The sequence below is a fragment of the Salvelinus alpinus genome, chromosome 18 (assembly GCF_045679555.1).
Source record: "Salvelinus alpinus chromosome 18, SLU_Salpinus.1, whole genome shotgun sequence".
In the NCBI taxonomy this organism is placed as follows: Eukaryota; Metazoa; Chordata; class Actinopteri; order Salmoniformes; family Salmonidae; genus Salvelinus; species Salvelinus alpinus.
The window spans coordinates 1,903,310-1,926,779 of NC_092103.1; the positions used below are offsets into that span (position 1 = coordinate 1,903,310).

General features: G+C 43.1%; 1 protein-coding gene across 4 annotated transcripts; it reads left to right on the top strand.

Annotated features, from left to right (window-relative positions):
- Positions 1 to 530: 530 nt before the first annotated feature.
- On the top strand, positions 531 to 23,058 carry LOC139543495 (tectonic-like complex member MKS1). 4 transcript variants are annotated; one of them, XM_071349604.1, is made up of 4 exons: positions 531 to 1,178; positions 1,346 to 1,474; positions 9,188 to 9,311; positions 9,461 to 23,058. In XM_071349604.1, the coding sequence occupies exons 1-3, from the start codon at positions 1,093 to 1,095 to the stop codon at positions 9,219 to 9,221; spliced, it is 249 nt and encodes an 82-aa protein (XP_071205705.1). In that variant the 5' UTR covers positions 531 to 1,092; the 3' UTR covers positions 9,222 to 9,311; positions 9,461 to 23,058. The 4 variants fall into 4 exon arrangements, 3 of the variants coding, with proteins under 3 accessions (XP_071205705.1, XP_071205706.1, XP_071205704.1); XM_071349605.1 differs by having other exon boundaries at positions 12,870 to 23,058; XM_071349603.1 differs by lacking the exons at positions 9,188 to 9,311; positions 9,461 to 23,058 and adding an exon at positions 1,603 to 2,933.
- The last annotated feature ends 412 nt before the right edge of the window (positions 23,059 to 23,470 follow it).

Sequence of the window (23,470 nt, forward strand, 5' to 3'; positions counted from 1 at the left end):
ATTTACAATAGTGTTTACAGGATCCGTATTCAGAGAGTCACCTTCACAGCAGCCCTCTCTCAACACCTTCAGCAGCAGGTTTTGACTCAACAGGAGAGGGGAGGCATTGAGCTGGACACCCTCAACTCACAGGCTCAATCAGGTATTAACACTGTTTTGAAACAGCAAGATGATGTTAGATGTTTTGAAACAGAAAGATGTTAGATGCTTCTTAGTTGAGTAGATGTTATTTTTGTGGTGGCTAGATATGAACCAGAACATCTTGGTTTTGTTTTCAGCTGGAGATGGTGAGGAGTTAGTGGTAGGCAGGCAGGAGAAGCTGTTCAGTCAGGTAGGTCCTCTACCAGTGTCGTTATAACAAATAAGACTTCACTGTTTAGGATAGTTTGATGTTGCATAGTAAGTTGTGTGTGTGTGTGTGTGTGTGTGTGTGTGTGTGTGTGTGTGTGTGTGTGTGTGTGTGTGTGTGTGTGTGTGTGTGTGTGTGTGTGTGTGTGTGCACACGCGCAATATGAAATGGTTTTGTTCCAGAGTGAGTCAGTATGCCAGACTCCACTGGAGAGACAATACCACACAGAGATCATGGCTCTGGAGCGGGCAGACGGAACTGCAGGATTTTCACCTACACTGATTCTGACTGCTATATCAATTGGGAAGGGGTGGGTTTCTACTGAATCTCAATTTCTGTAATGGTTCTGTAACCACAGACGCTGGGAGAGGGGCAGCAAGTACAGGGTGAGGATTTACTAATAAATAGACATGAAACTAAAGAAGAACAGAGTCTGGACAAGAGAAACAAAACATTATCAATGCAGACACAGGAATGAAACTGAGGAAGTGACAGATATAGGGGAGGCAATCAATGCCGTGATGGAGTCCAGGTGAGTCCGATGAAGCGCTGGTTCGTGTAACGATGGTGACAGATGTGTGTAACGATGAGCAGCCTGGCGACCTCGTGCTCCAGAGAGGGGGAGCGGGAGCAGACGTGACAATTTAATTATTCAAAACAAAGCATTTACCTAATTTCTGTCCCAAAGAAATGTTAGTGTTTTAAAGCTGTTTTTGATATACTCATTACAGGATTCCCAGAGTATGGTGACGCAGGTCAAGTCCAACCCTACCTTCATGGCACATAGGATGGCCAATGTCAGACACAGACGACATGACAGACACCCAGTGTAGGTCCCTGTTACTCAGCAAAGTGAATTATTATTAAAGTGAATGTAATTGAAGCAACATTGATGTGTGATGTGCTGCTTTGAAGACAAAACAGTGTACCGGTATGTTCACATTACACCATACCCTTGTATGCAAAATGTGTTTGTGGTATTCTGTTGGTCTGCAGTGACAGCACCGTCCCCAAGTCCAGGCTGATTACCTGGGAGCCCTCGGAGGACTTTATGAAGACCAGCCACGTGGTCAACACACCTGTACAGACCATGCACATCATGGGGGACCTGGGACCACCAGGCAAGTGAGTAGCACAAGGGGGAAAACCACTATCTAGCCTATGCACTTATTACACTGCTTTGTATGTAATAACTTTGAAGTACATTCCAATTCAGGAATTGAAAAGTGGCATTGTATTCTTGTATTCCTCAGACTTGGCCAAAACGAGAAGGAATGCTTGTTGTGCATGATAAGAGCAGATGGAAATGGAGTGATTACCATCAAACCAGACTTCAACAAAGTTGTTTCATCAGCAAAGGTCATCTCAAATCTGATTTTATTTGTCACATGCCGAATACAACAGGTGTAGTAGACCTTACAGTGAAATGCTTATTTACAAGCCCTTAACCAACAATGCAGTTTAAGAAAAATAAGTGTCAAGTAAAAAAGTATTATTTTGGACCTAGACTTGGTGCTCCGGTACCGCTTGCCGTGTGGTAGCAGAGAGAACATTCTATGACTAGGGTGGCTTGAGTCTTTGACAATTTTTAGGGCCTTATTCTGACACCACCTGGTATAGTGGTCCTGGATGGCAGGAAGCTTGGCCCCGGTGATGTACTGGGACATACTCACTACCCTCTGTAGTGCCTTGCAGTCAAAGTCCGAGCAGTTGCCATACCAGGCAGTGATTCAACCAGTCAGGATGCTCTCGATGGTGAAGCTGTAGAATTTTTTGAGGATCTGAGGACCCATGCTAAATCTTTTCAGTCTCTTGTGGGGGAATAGGCTTTGTCGTGCCCTCTTCACGACTGTCTTGGTGTGTTTGGACCATTATAGTTTGGTGATGTGGACACCAAGGAACTTGAAGCTCTCAACCTGCTCCACTACAGCCCCGTCAATAAGAATGGGGGGGTGCTCAGTCCTCCTTTTCCTGTAGTCCACAATCTTCTCCTTTGTCTTGATCACACTGAGGAAGAGGTTGTTGTCCTTGCACCACATTGTCAGGACTCTGACCTCCTTATAGGCTTTCTCGTCGTTGTCGGTGATCAGGCCTACCACTGTTGTCATCGGCAAACTTAATGATGGTGTTGGAGTCGTGCCTGGCCGTGCAGTCATGAGTGAACAGGGAGTAGAGGAGGGGACTGAGCATGCACCCTAGAGGTGCCCCCGTGTTGAGGATCAGCGTGGCGGATGTGTTGTTACCTACCCTTACCACCTGGGGGCGGCACATCAGGAGGTCCAGGATCCAGTTGCAGAGGGAGGTGTTTAGTCCCAGGGTCCTTAGCTTAGTGATGAGCTTTGAGGGCACCATGGTGTTAAACGCTGAGATGTAGTCAATGAATAGCATTCTCACATAGGTGCTTCTTTTGTCCATGTGTGAAAGGGCAGTGTGGAGTGCAATAGAGATTGCATCATCTGTGGATGTGTTGGGGCGGTATGCAAATTGAAGTGGGTCTAGGGTTTCTGGGATAATGGTGTTGATGTGAGCCATGGCCACCATTTCAAAGCACTTCATGGCTACAGATGTGAGTGCTACGGGTCGGTAGTAATTTAGGCAGGTTACCTTAGTGTTCTTGGGCACAGGGACTATGGTGGTCTGCTTGAAACATGTTGGTATTACAGACTCCGACAGGGAGAGGTTGAAAATGTCAGTGAAGACGATTGCCAGTTGGTCAGAGCATGCTCGGAGTACACGGCCTGGTAATCTATCTGGCCCTGCGGCCTTATGAATGTTGACCTGTTTGAAGGTCTTACATTGGCTGCGGAGAGCATGATCACACAGTCATCCGGAACAGCTGATGCGCTCATGCATGTTTCAGTGTTACTTGCCTTGAAGCGAGCATAGAAGTTATTTAGCTCGTCTGGTAGGCTCGTGTCACTGGGCAGCTCTCGGCTGTGCTTCCCTTTGTAGTCTGTAATAGTTTGCAAGCCCTGCCACATCCGACGAGCGTCGGAGCCGGTGTAGTATGATTCGATCTTAGTCCTGTATTGACACTTTGCCTGTTTGATGGTTCTTCGGAGGGCATAGCAGGATTTCTTATAAGCTTCCGTGTTAGAGTCCCGCTCCTTGAAAGCGGAAGCTCTACCCTTTAGCTCTGTGCGGATGTTGCCTGTAATCCATGGCTTCTGGTTGGGTATATACGTATAGTCACTGTGGGGACGACGTCATTGATCCACGTATTGATGAAGCCAGTGATTGATGTGGTGTACTCCTCAATGCCATCGGAAGAAACCCAGGAACATATTCCAGTCTGTGCAAGCAAAACAGTTCTGTAGTTTAGCATCTTCTTCATCTGACCACTTTTTTATAGACTGAGTCACTGATGCTTCCTGCTTTAATTTGTTCTTGTAAGCAGGAATCAGGAGGATAGAATTATGGTCAGATTTGCCAAATGGAGGGCGAGGGAGAGCTTTGTACGCATCTCTGTGTGTGGAGTAAAGGTGGTCTAGAGTTAGTTTTTTCCCCCCTCTGGTTGCACATTTAACATGCTGGTTGAAATTAGGTCAAACTAATTTAAGTTTCCCTCCATTATTGTCCCCGGCCACTAGGAGCGCCGCGTCTGGATGAGCGTTTTCCTGTTTGCTTATGGCGGTATACAGCTCATTGAGTGCGGTCTTAGTGCCAGCATCGGTCTGTGGTGGTGTGTAGACAGCTATGAAAAATATAGATGAAAAATGTCTAGGTAGATAGTGTGGTCTGCAGCTTATCATGAGATACTCTAGCTCAGGCGAGCAAAACCTTGAGACTTCCTTGGATATCGTGCACCAGCTGCTGTTATATCCTGCCGATAGTGTATAACCCGCCAGCTGTATGTTATTAATGACGTCGTTCAACCACGACTCTGTGAAGCATAAGATATTACAGTTTTTAAGGTCCCGTTGGTAGGATATATGTGCTTTTAGTTCGTCCCATTTATTTTCCAGCTATTGTACGTTGGCTAACAGTACGGATGGCAAAGGCAGATTAGGCACTCGTCGCCTGATCCTCACAAGGCACCCCGATCTCCTTCTGCGAAATCTAAATCTTTTTTTCCTACGAATGACAAGGATGAGGGCCTGTTCAGGTGTCTGGAGTAAATCCCTCTCGTCTGACCCATTAAAGAAAAATTCTTTGTCCAATTCAAGGTAGGTAATCGCTGTTCTGATGTCCAGAAGCTCTTTTCGGTCATAAGAGACGGTAGCAGCAACATTATGTACAGAATAAGTTTCAAACAATGCGAAAAAACTAACAAAATAGCATGGTTGGTTAAGAGCCAATAAAACGTCAGCCATCCTCTCTGGCGCCAGTACAACTTTATAAGTCCATGTTACGGGGAACAAATGGAATTTGTTTTTCTGAAGGGTTTGGTCACAGATCTGCCAGTTCAGATCAAATCCCACGTTTTGTTGCCTGACTCAGGACTCAAACCAGTGACCTTTCAGTTACTGGACTAATTCTCTATCTTCCACATTCTAACACTTTTTAATTTTTTTATTTCACCTTTATTTAACCAGGTAGACAACAAGTTCTCATTTACAACTGCGACCTGCCATGGGCATCCTAGGCAAAGTTCCCTTTACACTATCCCATGTGCGTGTCTCATGATCTGGTAATGAGGTAGTCCTGCCTGTAAGTTTAATACCAGTGTCACCCTCAGCTCAAGAGGGCATTACATCTTGGTCTAATGCTCAAGACACTGGTTTTTCCCATGGGAGTCCCGGGTACAGATCCTGCCCATGAAATATGCACACCTCTCCCAAAGCACAATTCCACTACCACCAATGTGGTGTTTTTTTTTGCAAACAGCAATGGTGTAATGCCCCTTTTGTCTCAAACCCAGGTCTCCCTGCCCGTAGGCAAACAAATATATTTTAGTGAATTCAGGCGGTCGACCCATACAGGTTTTGAACCTGGGTTCATCAACTGTCAAGCCAACACCTTAAGTGCTACGCCAAGATGTCCAAACCCTTCGATGAGGTCGCTCGGTGTTGGATTAAGGTTGCTACATTACCTCCTTCCTTGGGGAGAGCATGCCCCCACACTTCTTTATAGCAAGTCTCTCACGTGTACACACATCTTTGATGGCTTCACAGGCACTATCCCACTTCTGATACCAATGTAACAAATTTGGGGGTAGCTCCAACTGGGACTCGAACCCCAGTCCAGTGACTAGCAAGCCAACACCTTATCCATTACCCCAAGAGATCAGAAGGTGGTAAGTGTTGGGTTAAGCTTGCTACAATATATACTTATATAGGGCAATGTGTGATCTGGGTGAGGCAGCATTGCCACTAGTGCTCCCGACACAGCCAAACACAATCTTTACCTTCTTAACCTTACCTAACCTAAAGTCAAATACATTTAGACAAACCACCATGTGAGCAGCAAGTTTAGGGTTAATGGAGTGAAGTGGGTGATGGGTAGGACCACCAGTATGAACTATATGTCTATGAATGTATTACAAACGGGATGGATGCTCTTCATCAACATCATCTTTTCTGTGAAACTAGATATCAGCAATCAATCAACAAGACGAATGAAATGGAGCAAATGAAGACATTAGAACTGCTAAAGGTAATATATTATATTCTGAAACTCATTTCTTACTGGTAGATTTTGTACATGATCTGTCAATCCTGAGAGCGACGCTCTCTCTCCTCCCCTTCCCCCCATCTCTCTTTGCATGTGCTGGGGCGAAGTTTCCCCTAGATACAGATCTAGGATCAGCTTCCCCTCCCCAAACCCAACAAGGACTACTAGCGGGGGAATTCAAACCTGATCCAAAGCCAGGGTCTATTTGGGGAACTTGTCCCATCCCCCACAACTCTACATGTGGATGCGGCTTTGGCTTTCTCCAGCTTACCATGCTCACAAAGAAAACAGCAGTGTATTTCAGCTGTAAGTATTTTGAAGTTACTAGCGATATTATTTTAAATGAATTTACCTAGCTTCGTTATTATTCAACAATAACTCGGCCAATGTAGTTGTAGCGGGCTACATTTCGTCGATGCATGGAAAAGTATTAGCTATGGTGAAGCATTATGTTAGCTAGCTAGCAGGATTTTTCCTGCTATACTGTTAGGTTAATTAGCCAGCTAGCTGCTAAAGGTTGCTGGAGTAGACATTAATACATTCCGGAATTGATTATTATTGCATTGCTTATCTTTGCTATGATGTTTTAGATGTTCTCATATGAAAGAATTTTGTGTTGTGCATAATGTTAAATTCCATAGGAGTAATGTTAAACTAGCTACTGGTAGCTAGCTACATTGTATTGCAAATGTGGTCCTAGTTCGGCAACGTTAGCTTTCCTGTGGCAGGACGAGTTATTTGCGCAAGTCACAACGTGAGACATTTTGTTTAGGGGTGATTGTATTTTGAAATGGCAGCTAGGGATAGGCATTTGGAATATTTCACTATTCAAATATGGATATCCGGATGGTCCAAATACATTTCTTTATTTTGTGAAAATATGTTTTGTTTGCCGCAGGACTGGCAGAGACAGTGCTGTGCTAGAAGGGAAGGTTTGATTGGGAGAGACAGTTGTTGCTGCCATAGGTAATCTGTCATACTATACATTTATTAATGACATGTCTATTTTAAAATTGTTCTCGTTAGAATGTAGTAGAGTTAAAATGGTTATTCCATCAAACTTCAAATTATTAGAATAGTACACAACGCAGAACAGAACAACCAGGTTGAGGGTCAGTGGCCAAAGCCCGCGAACAGGAATATTCCAAGTTCAGACAGAGGGGGAGAGTCAGATCGCTATGATCGCCAGGAACTTTACTTTTGGTGTCTATTTTTAATTGGTGCGCTACTGGTGCTGCCTGTTGATGTTAGGTAGGCAGCTACAGTAGCTGAATGATGTTAACATCTTCGGGTTTTATTTCATTAAATGTATTTTATTTCATCCGGGTGCTTGTGTCACCTACTAACACCCTGGAACTACCCGTAGCTCCCGCTCTCCTCAGTCTGAGAAAACACTGAGAGAAAGGTATGTGTTGTAGATTACTCCTTTGTAGAAGTCCATAACGTGAAATAAATAAAACATCCCAAGGTTAATGCTGTAGATATTGTTATAAAGGAGTGTGAGGCTATTGAAACATGTCACTTTCAGAGTTTTATTGTTGTTATTAATGTAGTTTACAGAGTGCTAAAAGTGCTACTGTTGCTAGCTAGCATGCCCTTCTGTGATGCAGACGGTTAGCTAAGCTGCCGACTGGTGCTGGCGTTGCATATTGGGAGATGTAGTTTTGTCCTCTACGGTCTGAATGGAATATAGGCGATTTCACGTTGTAACTTGTTTATGTTGCAGTGTTTTTGTACATGAGTTGTTGTATTTTGGTACTGTCAACACTGAAAGCACCTAGCAATGTTTTGGGGATGTGAGACAGGATATGTGTTTTGCCTTTCTTCATGCTCCTGTGTAGAACAACTTGTCAGATGGTGCATTGGAGACTGATGTGTTCCTGTCTTTTCACAATACTATTGCAGATCAACATAAAAGCCTAAAAGACAGCCGTGGTGTCGCTCTTCATTTCTTGGTTCTCCTGTGGTACATAAGAAACCCGCTACAAGAACATGGATAAAAGCAGGAATCTCTCGTGCCAAGGTATGTAGCCAACCGTCAACCACCCCCCTCATTTCCTGCATTTTAAAGTGGCAATCGGCAGTTGCAAAATCAATTTTTGGACCTGCAATTTAATGATATATACCCATTGATTCTTGAAGAATATAACTTATAAATGCCTAATGAGCTTAGTTCAACTCAACATATAAGCATGTTTTTATTTTTTATTTTATTTATAAAAAAAAAAAAAAAGTACCCGCTTTTCTCCCCGATTTTCATGGTATCCAATCGCTAGTAATTACTATCTTGTCTCATCGCTACAACTCCCGTACGGGCTCGGGAGAGACGGAGGTCGAAAGCCATGCGTCCTCCGAAGCACAAGCCGCACTGCTTCTTAACACAGCGCGCCTCCAGCCGCACCAATGTGTCGGAGGAAACACCGTGCACCTGGCCCCCTCAGTTAGCGCGCACTGCGCCCGGCCCGCCACAGGTGTGGCCTAACCCGGACGACGCGTCGCCCCACGGACCTCCCGGTCGCGGCCGGCTGCGACAGCCTGGTCGCGAACCCAGAGACTCTGGTGGCACAGCTAGCGCTGCGATGCAGTGCCCTAGACCACTGCGCCACCCGGGAGGCCCCTCATATAAGCATGTTTTACTTCAATGTGGGTAAACAAAATGTAAACAAACACTATATAGCCTTAAAACATGGTTAAACATGAATCAATCCACTAATGGGAGGGAAATGTAGCCTCAAAATTAGCTGTTATTGGCAGAGAGATCTCAAACTCTTTGTTATTGTTAACTCTTTGTTATTAACTTAGACCACCTGGGGATGTCACCAAGCAAGCCACAACTCCACCAATGCAAAACCTGCTGATTTAGAAAGTTGCTGATTTGAAAATACAATCTACATAAGACAATCAGGAAGTTACACTGATAACATTTTTTCATAGTTTCATCAGCTGTTGTACAAATATGATACAAAACACCAGCTGAGTGACACCGGCCGCATCAGTGAGTATGAACCTGACATCGAAAGCTCGAGTGACAGGTGTTCAGAACTCACTCGGCCTGGTAAATTTGTGACGGTAGACACCGGCTGCTTTCGTGAAGCAAGGGATCAGCCGCAGTCTACCGTCAAACTTACCAGGCTGAGTGAGTTCTGAACAAAAATGTAATGTCGTTGCTTGCTAATATGTGGATTTGTTACTCTTATGTATGTTCCATCTTTTTGTGTTTTTCAGGCAAGCCTGGGAAAGAACTGAAAAAACGCACTAAAGAGTCAAGACAGACACCAGAAAGAGGCCCAAGAAGACTTGGACGCAGGATCAGAGGACAGCGAGGGATGTTCAGAACTCACTTAGTTCGGTAAGTTGGTGAGGGTAGACTTTGAGACTGCTTACCTGACACGGAGGAAGTCTTTTCTTTTTATCTCCTCTCCCTTACCTTCCCTATGCCCCCCTCCCCTATTGTGTTGGACCATCATGTGTTTTAATCTTTTCTTTGTTTGCGATTAGGTTTGGAGAATGACTTCTCAACCCAAGAGGCCTAAGAGCAGCTGTGAGAGAGCATCAGTTTAGAAGCATTTGGGAAAATGTAAAGTGCTAAATAAGGTTCCCGGCAAAGAGGATTCCCTGTTATGGGTCAGAGCCAGCTCTCAAAAACAGAACATGGAAAGACATAAAAACCTGGTGCACAACAAAATGCAAACAGACAAGGCTCTCCGCAGCCAGTAAAAGGCTAGCATGCCACGAAGCTGAAGTTCACACAGGTGAATGGGAGCGTTGTAAAAGACAAAAAGCTTTTTAGACATAGCTCTAAAATGCAGGTCCTAGTTGAGCTCGTAAGCTAGTTCTGCTCTTTTTTTTGTTTTTTTGTTTTGTGGTGGAAAACTTAGTGTGTCGAGCATAACACGTCAACCCTGTTACCAATAGATAAAAAGGCTAGGCATTTTTTTTTAGCAATTTCATTTTTTGTCTGAAACTTCCAATTCAAAGGCTTCCAATCCCCTTGTCACAAGGGGATTTATGCATGATTTATAATGAAACCCTGCCTCCCGAGTGGCGCAGTGGTCTTAGGCACTGCATCGCAGTTGCTAGCTGTGCCGCTATAGATTGATAAATTGTCCCAGCGTCGTCCTGGTTAGGGGAAGGTTTGTCTGGTAGGGATGTCCTTGTACCATTGCGTTCTAGCAACTCCTGTGGCGGGCCGGGCCCGCTGATTTTAAACCTAACCTTAACCGGGCATGCATGCTGACACGGTCGCCAGGTGTATGGCGTTTTCTCCGACACATTGGTGTGGCTGGCTTCCGGGTTAAGCGGGCATTGTGTCAGGAAGCAGTGCAGCTTGGCAGGGTCGTGTTTCGAGCACGCATGGCTCTCTACCTTCGCCTCTCCCGAGTCCGTAGGGAGTTGCAACGATGAAACAAGACTGTAACTACCAATTGGATACCATGAAAATTGGGGAGATAATGTGGTTAAAAAATATATATAATATGTTATGGTCAACCTTTACTTTATTTGGCACTTAATTGTAGTAATTTTTTCATTTTATCTCTTGAGATGGGAAACCGTTTTTTATTGTCGTTTTTATTCATTTGAATATGGTCTTTATAACAGAAGGTAAAATTAGGTGAACTTTTAGTTATGAATGGCAATATTCTAGTGGCCATTCTTCATTGCAATAGGCCCATGAAATAATATCAGCTTTTATGATGCTGGTAAAGATAGTACCTTTACAAAAGGCCTCTAACTGCGCAGTGTAGCCTATAGGTTATACACTGAGTGTACAACATAATAAGGACACCTTCCTAATATTTAGTTAGCCCCCCCCCACCCCCCTTTGTCCTCAGAACAGCTTCAATTTATCAGGGCATGGTTTCTACAAGGTGTTGAAAGCGTTCCACAGGGATGCAGGCCCATGTTGATTCCAATTCTTCCCACAGTTGTCAAGTTGGCTGGATGTCCTTTGGTTGGTGGAACATGAGCGTGAAAAACCCATCAGTGTTGCAGTTCTTGACACAAACCGGTGTGCCTGGCACCTACTACCATACACCGTTCAAAGGCACTTACCGTAATTTCTGGACTATTAAGCGCACCTGAATATAAGCCGCACCCACTGAATAAAAAAAAGATGTATTTTGTACATAAATAAGCCGCACATGTCTATAAGCCGCAGGTGACTACCGGTACATTGAAACAAATGAACTTTACACAGCCTTTAAACGAAACACGGCTTGTAACAAAAATAAATAGGCTTTTTAAACGAAACACGGCTTGTAACAAAAATAAATAGGCCTTTAAACGATACATGGCTTGTAACAAAAATAAATAGGCTTTTAAATGAAACACGGCTTGTAACAAAAATAAATAGGCTTTAACGAAACACAGCTTGTAACAAAAATTTAAAAAATAGCAGTAAACAGTAGCCTACCAAGAAAGTCATTGGTCACTCTTCCTCCTGTGCACTGAAACCACTGAAGTCATCTCCTTCGGTGTTGGAGTTAAATAGCCTCAGAATTGCTTCATCCGATGTTGGATCGTTTTCATTGTCGCTCTCGTCACTTTCATCCGGAGGCAAATTCCCCGCTGAGCTCATGCTGCCCTCTTCAACACGCAGAAGTCCAGCCTTTCGAAACCCGTTGATGATAGTGGATTTTTTGACAATGCTCCACGCTGTCAGGACCCACTGGCAGACTTGACCATAAGTTGCTCTTCGCATGCGGCCCGTTTTAGTGAAGGATTTCTCCCCACTTGTCATCCAAGCCTCATTTTCTAGTTCGGGACATCTGCTTTTCTTCCCTCTGAAAGCTTTTGTTGTCTTTTTGCACTGAATCAGTTCCTCACGCTGCTGTTTTCCAACGTCTTATCATAGACTCATTAAGGCCAAGCTCCCGTGCAGCAGCTCTATTTCCTTTTCCAACAGCCAGATCGATCGCCTTCAACTTGAAAGCTGCATCATATGCATTTCTCCGTGTCTTTGCCATGATGAGGGTGACAAAATGACTACCGTAATCAGAATGATGGGAAGTTTGAACGCGCTCGATTTACGTCACATTATGTGACGGTGCTCAGTTTTTTGGCGGCATGAATCTTGTGAAAGCGGGAAAAATCCATAAATTAGCCGCGTCATTGTATAAGCCGCGAGGTTCAAAGCGTGGGAAAAAGTAGGATGACTGGGATGCAGTTGGGCATTTATTGTCATGAATCTTGCCCTGGCGGCAGTTCTGCCAAGTGGTCGGTCACAAGCTGGCACAGGCATAAAGTAATAATATCTGATTTGAAACCTAACCTTAACCCTAACCACACTGCTAATCCTTACCTTAAATTAAGACCATAAAACACAATTATTTTCCACAAATATTTACAATATAGCCAGTTTTGACATAGCAGCTGCCATATCTTGAGGAAATTGCGCAGTTCTGCCTCCAGGGCAATATTCATGACACACGTCAAGCTGCGACTGGGAGAGGGAATGTAAAATCAATAACGAAATTGTTTTGACAATTAACATACATTTTATTATGAAAAGTACAATATATCCATGTACACATCAGATAGCTGCTCTTTCTCTGCTACCTCATTCTATTTCTCTAATTCTCCAGTAGTATTCCCTGGTTATGTTCCAATTCTCCCTCCTCTATTTCCTCACCTCTTCCTCAGACTCTTCTTTTCCTCTTTCTTGTCCTCCTTACTTTCTCCATCATTTTCCATCTGTTGCATCTTACTGGCCTTCTCTTGCTTCACGAGTTTTTTGGCTTTGCCCTTCTTTTTCTTATTGACCTTCCCTTCCTGAATATTTTGGACAAGGAGATAAAGTTTGTAAGCTTATGGGTTTTCTCTTGAGCTACTATATCTAGAGCTATACTATACTGTAGAAAGACATATGGCCAATATTCCCTTCTTGTATTTCCTCTCACCTGTGTAGGCCACTCCTGCCATTTCCTGGAGCTGCTTCCTGCCGGTCTCGCTCAGGTTGGTGATAGGGGCCAAGCGAGGCATGTGGCGGTATGGGAAGTTCTCTGTAGTGCTGAGGTCACAAGAGGAGAGAGGCCAGTGTGGCCAGACACAGGACCAGAGACCTTCCCTGGGCTTTGTAGGACCAGAAAGTAAAGTCAAATATCAGGAAAATGCTATGTTAAAAACAATCTGTAGATATACTTTATAACTAAACTATACACATTGCAGATAACTGACTACACTCAATAAGTAGAAGTAACTTACAAAGCTCTGGACATTGTTATTTTTTTCAGACTTGCGCCTGTTCTCGGCTATACTGGTCTGTATTTCTGCCATGCTGTCTATAATTTCAGCCATCTCCAGTGCATTTCTTGAATGTCACTTTCAACCTCCCAAGTCATTCAGCCAACTGTCCAGGTCTACTGCCTTAAGATCACCTTCGCTGCAGTTTCTCTTCATCACTTGGATCAGTGCCCTCACCTCCTCGCCCATCCTCTTGATCTCCCTAGCCACCTCTTCATCCGTCAGTCTCTCCTTCCTCCTCCCTATCCACTTCGCAATCCATCCTCTACAGCATCCCTCATTCTTCTTCTGCCTCTCTTGGTTGATGTCCTGACCGTCATTGTGCGTCTTCAGGCCTTCCTCCAGGTTGAGTTCTATTGAGGTCAGGTTCTCTTTGATCCTCCTCAGGCTCTCCTCGTTGGTGTTGGTCCACTGTGTTTTCTTGTCCAGCTGCTGCCTGCAGGGCCGGACAGTGGGTACCACTTCCATCTGGCGCGACACCTTCTTCCGGGCACTCACAGAGGCAGGGAGGAGGATGTTGGGCTTGGCCACAATCTCAACAGACACAGGGTCAAACCATTGTGATGTGACACGCACACAAATTTAAAAGATGCCTACCAGTCGATGGTCCTTCAGTGGTCCTTGTGGTTCCTTTGGAAGCTCTGGACTGTCCTCAGTAGAAGCATCATTGCCATCATCAAGATGTGTGTCAGAGAGCTAGCTGGTCTTAGTCCATTCTCCACATTCAGTGAAAGAGTTACTCAAAAATGTGTGTGTGTGTGTGGGGGGAGGCGATAGACAGGTCATCATCCTCGTCCATATCCCTCACTTCAAACTTTGTCACCTTTCCATCCTCAACTTTCAGCGGTGGTGTCCTCCTTTCATGATCCTCATCATCACACTGTGTATCAGAGTCAACTAGTCAGAGACCATCCTCCTCACAGTGATGTCACTCAACAAAGACATGGACGGTAGGGTACAACTCTTACCTCAGATTCACAGTCAGTGAAGGAGTAGATGGAAAAGTCATCAGAACTGGAGGATGAGATCACGTCATAATTTTTTCTCTCTATCAGCCGAGTCACCCTTCCAGACTGAGTAGACAGAGAAAGGCATGTACTCATGGCAGCCATAGAATACACTGGCATTGACCCTCAAGGAAATGTAGAATATGTATGTGGGTACAACTCTTTTACCTTTTTTACCAACTCCCATAACATTAGGGGTGGTGCTAAAGACCTTCCATAGTGTAGGATTCTTTAGCATCTCAAATGGATGATTGTCAATTCAACCAAGCCAACCAAAATGGCCATATGAATCAACAGATTAATCTATCTGTTGTGTCTCTAAAGAAACAGCAGAGATGTCTGACCTGGCTGAGAGGCTCTGGATTGATGTTCCATCTGTCCCTAGATGTCTGGTCCTGCCCACAGCTCACAATGATTGGCTGTAAACAGTAAAGAATGAATTCAACACTGCTTTGCTCATTGCAGAATGCATAACTAATGTGCATGTGTTACTGATTTCAGTTCGAAATGACTTACAGGCTTTGTTCTTCTGTGCACCTTGCCGGTTGGCCACATCACAGAATCAGGGGTGTTAACCCTCATTGGATTCATCCGTCAACACATCACTCAATTTAAAAGGTGATAATATAACAAAAACAGGACAAAACAAATGTGTATTTTATATTTACCAAATAAGGCCGGCATCTTAACTCTCTTTTGATTCTCTCATTATTACGATCCATTGCTTTCTGTGGGAAATATTTCCATCTATTTGGATATGTATATATACACAGCTCTGGAAAAAATTAAGAGACCACTGCAAAATGATCAGTTTCTCTGGTTTTACTATTTATATGTATGTGTTTGGGTAAACTGAACATTTTGGTTTTATTCTATAAACTACTGACAACATTTCTCCCAAATTCCAAATAAAAATATTGTCATTTAGAGCATTTATTTGCAGAAAATGACAACTGGTCAAAATAACAAAAAATATGCTGTGTTGTCAGACCTCGAATAATACTAATACTTTAACTTAGGAAGAGTTCTGAAATCAATATTTGGTGGAATAACCCTGATTTTCAATCACAGCTTTCATGCGTCTTGGCATGCTCTCCACCAGTCTTTCACATCGATGTTGGGTTACTTTTTGCCATCCTGGCGCCAAAATTCAAGCAGCTCGGCTTTGTTTGATGGCTTGTGACCATCCATCTTCCTCTTGATCACATTCCAGAAGTTTTCAATGGGGTTCAGGTCTGGAGACTGGGCTGGCAATGACAGGGTCTTGATCTGGTGGTCCTCCATCCACACCTTGATTGACTTGACTGTGTGGCATGGAGCATTGTCCTACTGGAAAAACCAATCCTCAGAGTTGGTGAACATTGTCAGAGCAGAAGGAAGCAAGTTTTCTTCCAGGACAACCTTGTACGTGGCTTGATTCATGCGTCCTTCACAAAGATAAATCTGCCCGATTCCAGCCTCGCTGAAGAACCCCCAGATCATCACCAATCCTCCACCAAATTTCACAGTGGGTGCGAGACACTGGCTTGTTGGCCTCTCCAGGTCTCCGTCTAACCATTAGGCGACCAGGTGTTGGCAAAGCTGAAAATTGGACTCATCAGAGAAGATAACCTTACTCCAGTCCTCTGGTCTTTTGCAAACCTCAGCCTGGCACTTCTTTGCTTCTCATTGATGAAGGGCTTTTTTCTAGCTTTGCACACCTTCAGCAATGCCCCTAGGAGCCTGTTTCAAACCGGCCTCGCCGTGCACTTCACCCCAGATGCTGTTAACCTACAAAAAGAATGGCAACTGCCTTGATCAGGGGCAGAATGACAGATTTTTACCTTGTCAACTCTGGGATTCAATCTTAAAACCTTTTGGTTACTAGTCCAACGCTCTAACCACTAGGCTACCTGCCACCCCTATGAACCGCTGTCTTTTAAATTTTTAGGATGGAAGCAACCTGACGCTCACTCTGCCAGTAAAGCCAGAATTGAACCCTTCTTTTCCTCACTCAAAACGTTCCTTTTCAACTCTTCTGGCATGGTCAATAGTTATTTTTTGTTTCCAATTACTTTTGAGGTACTACTAACGCTGTTTTTGCCATCCAGCTGGTCCTATTGCAAGAGGATAGTGATGACCACAGCAGTGGTTTTTATACTTTTCCTCGTTAAATAAGATTTGGTTCATGTGATCACCTAATCAGCCTGTGTTGGAAATCAACAGACACTGGAATGGAATTTCTGCCCTACATGTAGAGATGCTGATTACAGAAACATTTGCAGTGGTCTCTTTAATTTTTTCCAGAGCTCTGTGTATATGTCGTACCCTGTAAATATTATACAGGTTGGGAAGGCTGTGCACCAAAAGGCCAAAGATTACCTGCAACAACCTGAATGAAGAAAGAGATTGTACAGATGAAATCAAATCTGAACACAGTTTATGAAGTGAATTAATGCTTGATTACGACATAATACGTCACAGCTTAATGACTGCGCATAATACATTGCAAGAAAAAGGCTTGTTTGGAGCCTAACTGGTGGTATTGACTTCTAACTGGTTGTAGCTAGCTGAATAATGAAAGTGATGTGCATATTTCCTACTGACTTGTATCGATGGTTTGTTGGACGTTTTACATAGATAGGCCAACAGGATATCAATAGAAAGAAACCATTCCTTGCCCAAATTTTTGGGGGCATTTTGCACTTTGAGTAACAAGCATTAAGGGACGACAATGGGATTCGTTGACTTTATTGTGTTGTCCCTGACATGTTTTATTTTATTAAACTGTTTTATTATTTTACTAAACTGTGAAATATATATCTCGCTTTCTATCTAACTCAAATGGGCTGTTGAACTCTGATCATCATATTTCAGGCACAAGCCAGCAGGTGGCAGTGTCTTTAAATGCAGCACTGCCTTAGTGCACTTCATGATCTGCGCATCAAATAACTTTGGTTGTGAACGTGATTAATAAAAATGAATAAAAAGAACGTGATTAATCCAAATGCGAAAGTCCATTACGTTTGCTTTGGTTTAGCAATCTATCTACCTCCTCCCTGTCTTAGCTAAAGTGTTGTGCAATATTGGAGGACAGGTGTCGTAACTGACATTTTTGTATTGTGCTTGATTATCCACTGGTATTAGTTTGACATGTACCGAGCATCAAAAATCAGTTTTGAAAGATGTTGTGGTGGAAGAATTTGGGGTAAGCTGTTGTAACTTCTTAAGGGATATGTTCTGTGTTGGACTGTGATGTTATGCGTTTCATAGACTACTGGTATGTCTGCATCCTAACACAAGGCCATTGTGTCCCGGAACTATTGATTTATAGAAGTAACTGTTGTGTAAACAATATGATTGTATTATCACCTCCCACTATATAAGGGACATGTAACCATTTCTTCCTTGCTGTGAAATTATTGGTGGCTGCTTGTATTAAATATGTTTATTATATTGTTAAATATAGGATTATCACCACAGCAAGCAAGGTACTTGGAGTCAAACAGACAGGCCTGGATGAGATCTTTAAGGTCAGGGCCCTCCGCAAGTCTCACAAAATCATTTTAGACCCAAGCCATCCACTGTACCCGGACTTTGAACTACTCCCCTCTGGGCACAGGTATAGGGCACCCCTCAGCAAGAAAAACAGAACTAGACAATCATTTGTGCCAGGTGTGATATCCCTCCTAAAAAGCTTGGGCTGATGTTCCTATCGAATCAGTAAGGCCAGCAGGCTAGTCATTTTTTATTTTTTTTTATTCATGTTTAATTGGCATGTTAACTGTTATGAAAGTTGTATTGTAAATTTTATTTTGTATTTAAACACCACTTTAAACGTGTACATGACACTGCAACAACATTTCCCCATGGGGACAATAAGGTCAGTAAGTAAATAGTCTCTGCCTTAATCTTTGAATCGAATTTTCCACAACTGTGGTTCAGAGGTTCAAGAGTTTAACTCCTGAGTTGAGGCTAACTAACGAGTGACTGTTGTAACGTTATCTGGCTTGCTACAACTTGTAGCTAATGTTAATGACGTAACAGATGGTGCCAGTAGGCTACAGCAGCAAGCTAGAGCACAACACATCAATGCCGCTGATGTCTGTCAACCCGTTAATTTGAGAATAGTGTGGCCACTGTTTGGTTCCTCATGTTTCAGCTGATCCCGATCAGCACAGGGGTGTTGTACACAATCCTGGGGCTGGTACTGTTTGGTGCATCTGCCCAGAATCAAGTGGAGGGGTTAGTTCCTGTATCCTTCTCCCTTATGGGTATGGCCACAGTGTACTTACTTAATGGTTAAGAGCTTCCTTTTTGGGGTCAGCGTACCCATGGTAGCCCTGCCCTGGCTGTTTCTGCTCATCATAACATTTTTGGTCCCACACACTGTCTTACTCTGCAACGTCATCATCACAGGGCAGGATCTGTATCCTTACTAATCCTTACTACAAATAACTGATGCACTGTGCGGTCGCCAGTTTCCTCCAACACATTGGTGCGGCTGGCTTCTGTGTGAAGAAGCAGTGTGGCTTGGCAGGGTTGTGTTTCGGAGGACGCATGGCTCTCGACCTTTGCCTTTTCCAAGTCCGTAGGGGAGTTGCAGCGATGGGAAAAGACTAACTACCAATTGGATATCACGAAAAATGAATAAAAGTATCAAACCATTTTTATAATAATTGGTCGTTGTGCACAGTAAAGAGAAGCCATTAATTACTACCTGAGTATAGCAAATCAATGATTATTATTTCTTTACTAATGCATGTTTTCAAGTTACACTGTGTATATACAAATGGCTATTTTGCATAAACAACTGGATCAAGTGGTAAAAGTCATGTAACAGGTCATGATGGAACACGTTATTCGATATCAGTAATTCAAGAGAAAAAGTTCAAAGGCACACAAATGAAAACATGAACCCTGCCATATCACTCCAATAGTATAGGGGTTTCTCTATTAAAAGAAAGACCAAAAGGACTGCTGAACATCACCCTTATAGCATCCACTTCATTCCATTTCATACAGTTAATGTTCAGCAGAACCTCAAGTTGAAGTAAATATTTGTATTGGACCTCCAACCATCAGCATAGAAAGTAGTAGGTGCCAGGTGCATCGGGTTCATTGTGTCAAGAACTGCAACGCTACTGGGTTTTTAACGCTCAACAGTTTCCCGTGTGTATCAAGAATGGTCCACCACCCAAAGGACATCCAGACAACTTGACTACTGTGGGAAGCATTGGAGACAACATGGGCCAGCATCTCTGTGGAACGCTTTCAACACCTTGTAGAGTCCATACCTGACGAATTGAGGCTGTTCTTAATATTGGGGAGGTGTTCCTAATGTTTTGTATACTACACACCAGAGGTAGTGATTATCAGAACACACATAAATGACAGTTAATAGACGTATTCATGTTGTACTGAAAGTGGACATACAACCAACACATATTGCATTGCCTATATGCTGTGGTAGTGTCCATTTAAACGTAACTAGTTGGCACTAAGCCTTAAAGTCAGAGAGCGTGAGAAAAAAAACACCAGGACACTTTTACAGTTGACCACCACTTAATCTAAGACCTATTCTTTAATGAACCGATGAAGAACAAGGCTCAATTACTAAATAGTTACTGCAATTTAAATGTACGAATTTAACAATACATGGTACAATATGAATGTGCTACAAGTATGTATGTACTCTTCTCTGTATTTACACAACCTTTCTAGGGCATCTGAATAGGCAGGCATGTTGACTTTTGTAAATACAGTCGTGGCCAAAAGTTTTGTGAATGACACAAATATTAATTTTCACAAAGTCTGCTGCCTCAGTTTGTATGATGGCAATTTGCATATACTCCAGAATGTTATGAAGAGTGATCAGATGAATTGCAATTAATTGCAAAGTCCCTCTTTGCCATGCAAATGAACTGAATCCCCCAAAAACATTTCCACTGCATTTCAGCCCTGCCACAAAAGGACCAGCTGACATCATGTCAGTGATTCTCTCGTTAATACAGGTGTGAGTGTTGACAAGGACAAGGCTGGAGATCACTCTGTCATGCTGATTGAGTTCGAATAACAGACTGGAAGCTTCATAAGGAGGGTGGTGCTTGGAATCATTGTTCTTCCTCTGTCAGCCATGGTTACCTGCAAGGAAACACGTGCCGTCATCATTGCTTTGCACAAAAAGGGCTTCACAGGCAAGGATATTGCTGCCAGTAAGATTGCACCTAAATCAACCATTTATCGAATCATCAAGAACGTCAAGGAGAGCGGTTCAATTGTTGTGAAGAAGGCTTCAGGGCGCCCAAGAAAGTCCAGCAAGCGGCAGGACCGTCTCCTAAAGTTGATTCAGCTGCGGGATCGGGTCACCACCAATCTAGAGCTTGCTCAGGAATGGCAGCAGGCAGTTGTGAGTGCATCTGCACGCACAGTGAGGAGAAGACTTTTGGAGGATGGCCTGGTGTCAAGAAGGGCAGCAAAGAAGCCACTTCTCTCCAGGAAAAACATCAGGGACAGTCTGATATTCTGCAAAAGGTACAGGGATTGGACTGCTGAGGACGGGGGTAAAGTCATTTTCTCTGATGAATCCCCTTTCCGATAGTTTGGGGCATCCGGAAAAAAGCTTGTCCGGAGAAGACAAGGTGAGCGCTACCATCAGTCCTGTGTCATGCCAACAGTAAAGCATCCTGAGACTATTCATGTGTGGGGTTGTTTCTCAGCCAAGCTAGTGGGCTCACTCACAATTTTGCCTAAGAAACACAGCCATGGATAAAGAATGGTACCAACACATCCTCCGAGAGCAACTTCTCCCAACCACCCAGGAACAGTTTGGTGACGAACAATGCCTTTTCCAGCATGATGGACGACCTTGCCATAAGGCAAAAGTGATAACTAAGTGGCTCGGGGAACAAAACATCGATATTTTGGGTCCATGGCCAGGAAACTCCCCAGACCTTAATCCCATTGAGAACTTGTGGTCAATCCTCAAGAGGCGGGTGGACAAACAAAACCCCACAATTTCTGACAAACTCCAAGCATTGATTATGCAAGAATGGGCTGCCATCAGTCAGGATGTGGCCCAGAAGTTAATTGACAGCATGCCAGGGCGGATTGCAGAGGTCTTGAAAAAGAAGGGTCAACACTGCAAATATTGACTCTGCATCAACTTCATGTAATTGTCAATAAAAGCCTTTGACACTTATTAAATGCTTGAATTATACTTCAGTATTCCATAGTAACATCTGACAAAAATATCTAAAGACACTGAAGCAGCAAACTTTGTGGAAATTAATATTTGTGTCATTCTCAAAACTTTTGGCCACGACTGTACATTTACAGACTTCCAATATAGAATGCTTTCAATGCCTTACATTTGAAATGAGTTAATATACAAGATAAAACGCCTTCTGGGGATCTTCACAGCATGATACATGTCCTGACGAAATATTTAATTTCATAATCACCTCTGTTTTTGCCTAGTTTCACTTACAATAGTACTTTCGAGTTTGCGAATGTACAATTAGCCCAATAATTCAATTTGCGATGGTGATCCGCTAAGCAGTCAGCCAAAACTTAAAACCAACATTAATATGGAGAATTCAACATACAAGTTTAAGTAGAAACAAATGTAAATTTAAAAAAAACTCCTAATCCCCAAAATGGAAGAATTAAACAATATTTATATTTTTGAGAATGTGGGAATGGTCCGTGGACAGTTAAGGGACAGTCATGTCGAGTGTCTTTCATTTGGTGATCTCATGAAGGACAGGAAACAGAAATAACTGTATCTCTTAAAGTGTACATTTCCCAGCTGTCAGTTTTACATCTGACTGTTGTATAAGATGAATGAATAAGTATAAAAATACTTTTGAATAGCTAACAATGAGATTTAGTCTTCTAAATCAGAATTGGTTGTTTTATGGTAACTTATGCACAGTCAGTAGCCACGTCCAGTTGAGCACAAACATGATGAGACAGCCCCTTTTCTACCCAAGTATAAAATCCCCCGTGACGCAATTCACACCAGACCACGGAAACCACGGTGTAAGCTAAGGTTGCAAATGGTTGAATTTCTAAGAACATACAGCGTGTAGCATTGGCTACACGGCTAGAAATGGTTAAACTCTAAAACATTGCCACAGAAGGAGCAGATTTTATACGAGGCCTTTTCAGTCTGCAGCTGGAAATGTATGTAGCCTAAGACAAAGAATACCGACAACCGCCGAAACATATATTCTATGTGACGACATGGGTATGCCTGACGTATCCACTAGGGACGAAACCAGAGAATTTTCTGTCGACTCCCTCCTGTCACGAATACTACCGAAGGTGACTCCCCTTCCCGTTCGGGTGGCGCTCGGCGGTCGTCGTCGCCGGTCTACTAGCTGCCACCGATCCCTTTTTCCTTTTCGTTTATGTATGTCTAATTGGGTTCACCTGTTTCTTGTTGGGGTTTTGGGAGGAGTACTATTTAGGTTAGTTTCGCCCGCTAGTGTTTGTGCGGGCTTATTTTGTGTGTTCATGTTACGTTCGGGTGTGGATTATTTGTTGGTGGGTTTTTCGCTGTCCAGTTCATTTTTAAACAGTGGTCTGTGGGTCGTGTGTTACGCCTGTGTTTTGGCGTCACCCCTTTATACCTGTTCCTGTTTCATATGGACATTAAAGCGTTTTGTTCCCGTAAACTTTTGCTCTCTCTGCGCCTGACTCTACACCCATCATTCACCTGACGTTACACCTCCAGCATATAGACCGGCGACAACAGAGAGAGACAACAACATGTTAAGTAACCCATGTATGAACTAATTGTGAGTGTGTTTTATGTAATTCTGTGATTAATTAAGTTAGTTGGTAAATAAATAATTAAGCCAATTTATATTTTGCTGATTCATGATTCTATGCTAGGGTTGGTGCAGATATCCAAGGGTTTGCAACATTCAGTAATGACACTGAAGAGGTAATACAATTCATTAATAAGAGACTGTTTTGATAAGATATGAAAATATCTGGGGAGTTATATTTGGGAAATTGACACTCTATAAACAACATTTTCCCGTGGTGCCCCAACTTCCTCGTTAAAGTTACATGATTAGTTGAATTGCGTAATTAAATTACACATGGAGAATTGATTTGATAATATACAGTCTTCACATTTTATGATAGTCAACAACACGAAAGCATATAACTTTCCCTGACATCACACATATACATTGTAATTTTCGATTTACCTGATATAGTAGGATGGCTAACATTCGATGTCTGCGAAGGTGTTGTCTTCTAGCCA